We start from the raw sequence: 2,617 nt of genomic DNA on the forward strand, positions 1-2,617 counted from the left end.
ACACTGGTGTAAAAAGTTTCAGGCTTGATGGTGGTACATTATGGATGAGGACACATGCCAGTACCGACATCACAGCACTTGATGGAACTGAAGAGTGTTATCAACAGAGCTTTGGGATATTACTTTTCACACAACTCTCAACTCTCAGAACCCCCAATCTGTGGCCATGCCACAGATTAGGGATTCTGAGGACTGTAATCCAAAAAAGTAATTTTTCCAAACTCTGATAAGATCAGCATAGTTACTGCACTAGCAGTGACTGCAGATGAAGTGCTTACCTAAACCTTTCAGGAATTTATTGACTCCACTCTGCTCTCCACTGGGAAGAGTTTCCAGGTACTCCTGGGCACGTACCTCAAATAAACCTACAGAGGGGGAAAACAACAACAAAAAAGATTGGTTACAGCCTTCTTAATTCCATTTCCAGCTACCAGCTAGGGATCACTGATATGCTTAAATATATATAGGGACAAGCAGTATGTATTTTGAAGCTGAGCACAGTGCCAATCAACATTTTGGGGGTAACCTATAAGTGATTTTTAATTCAGGGTTTCAAAACCTTGCACCCATTTGCATACCTTTTTGTTAAGACAAATAAAAGGACTACACCACTATGGACCCTACAACTAAATTTTTGTTTAATCCACCAAGTATCTCTTGGTCTACTATCTACTGTCCTCCTGCTAGTTACTAAGGGAGTCTCTCACCTTTAACTCCCTGTTTCCGCAATTCTCGTTCCTGAATGAAGCCTCCAAACATCTGAGTTTCCATAAAGACCTCCAGAAACCGTCGCAGGCTCTTTGATGAGACTGACTTTCGGAAGGCCTCCCGATGTAGGCTCCTTTCTTCCCGCTCCGTGGAGGTCATGAAGAGGGAGTAGTGCCCCACAATCTCCACAAAGAAGCGGACAAAAGCTTCAGATACCACTTCATTCAGGGGACTAGACTCGGGGGAAGCTTTGGAGAAAAGGGGGAGAAAAGGAAAAAATCAAAAACCGCCTGGAAAAATCTCAATGGTTGGTTTTTTTCTTGCCCTTTATCTTTGCTTTTCATATCTCTACAACTGGGGTGTACAACAACTGAAAACAGTGGGGCCTGCCAGAGATATACAATCTAAAGTATGTCCATACACATATACACAAAGGGAAGGAAAGAATAATAAAAGAAAACTATACCATACAGTTATAGTTATAGCACATTATAGCATGTCTCAGCGGTGTTTCTATGCTCTGGGACCTTCCCAAGGCTGTATGGACTTCCTCAAAAGTAAAAAAAGAAAAAGAAATCCTGCAGTGGCTAGAAGTCCACTTTTAATTTAGAAAATTGTACAGTATATTATTGTTGTTGCAGTAATAAAAAACAAAGCAGTGGGATGGGAGGAGAGGCAGTCTATTTGAAAAGTCAATTGCAACTCCTAGAGGCTTTTAGGAAAGACAATTCACTTCTGGCCAAGGTCAAAAAGAGCTGTCTGGAGGCTCTGAAGGGGCCAAGGTCTGCAAAAGCAGCTTTCGGGGACTGCATATGTGTCTTCTAGAGCTTCACATTGTCCACTTCTGAGCTAGGGGACCACAGCATAATGGAAGAGCACATGTTTTACATTAAAGTTGCAGTTCTGAATGCTGTCAATTCCAGACAGGATTGGGAGAGATCCTTGTCTGAAAAAGCCACAAGATAAAGCAGGAGGAAGGAATGTCATGCCCTCCAAAAGTTCTGGTTTATAGCTCCCATAATCCCTGATCACTGGCCTTGCTGGCTCTGTCTTATGACAGCTGGGAGCCCAAATCATCTGGAGTATATCATATTGCCTACCCCGACACAGCCAATACTAAAGTCTTCAACTTCTACCTATGAGATCTGCCACTCTTCCACAGTCACTAAAAGGCGTTTGCACTGGCCAAGGTACAATATTCTGGTCATTCTGTCTCAAAGGTATATTGTACAGCTGTCAAAAATGGCAACCAAGGGGATCTAAGGACTGGAGCTAAAAATCAACCTACAAAGAAATATTAAATGGGGACTGGGGACAGGGTCTCTAAGTTTAGAAGAAAAGTGCAAACACAATAGATGTTCATAGAAGTGATGCCTGATGCAGAAAGAGTGAAGACATGTTTCTTTCACTTGCTGTTCCACTCAAGGGCCAGCCAAAGACTGGCAGCAGTCAGGACAGCAGTGGGTGTGACAGTGCACACAAATTCCAGCCCTAATTTCCTCCATGTGTCAGTTTGGGCATCCCGGCTGGGGGATTCTGGGAGTTGTAGTCCAACAAAGCTTTCCTCACTCTCCACTCAGTGGCGTTATTGTGTGTGTGTGTGTGTGTGTGTGTGTGTGTGTGTGTGCAGACCGCACCCGTTGACACCCCAAAGGAGCCAAAAGAGCAGCCCTCCCTTTCCTGCACCAGTTTACTCATGAGTAAAATGGTGTGCGGAAGGGAGGGAAGGGGCATACCCTTTTGTCTCCGTCCCAACAAGCCCTGCTCCCAGTGGAGGAATGCCACTGTCTCCACTTGGTACAAATGTTCTGAATTGTGGGGTAAAATGGACTGCCTCATGAAAACATAAAGTAATAACACTGAAACCGTACCCTGTTTGCTTTTGAGAGTGCCTTCCTCCTTGTCATTT

General features: G+C 44.0%; 1 protein-coding gene across 1 annotated transcript; it reads right to left on the minus strand.

Annotated features, from left to right (window-relative positions):
• Positions 1–278: 278 nt before the first annotated feature.
• On the minus strand, positions 279–2,611 carry LOC121918125 (DENN domain-containing protein 2A-like; the record flags this gene model as incomplete). The annotated part of the gene is made up of 3 exons (XM_042444225.1): positions 2,580–2,611; positions 708–956; positions 279–365 (listed from the first exon to the last, which is right to left on the minus strand). Coding segments are annotated over exons 2-3 (247 nt in total), but the record flags the coding sequence as incomplete, so codon positions are not given.
• Positions 2,612–2,617: the final 6 nt, after the last annotated feature.

This window comes from Sceloporus undulatus, unplaced genomic scaffold, assembly GCF_019175285.1.
Source record: "Sceloporus undulatus isolate JIND9_A2432 ecotype Alabama unplaced genomic scaffold, SceUnd_v1.1 scaffold_4869, whole genome shotgun sequence".
Classification (NCBI taxonomy): domain Eukaryota; kingdom Metazoa; phylum Chordata; class Lepidosauria; order Squamata; family Phrynosomatidae; genus Sceloporus; species Sceloporus undulatus.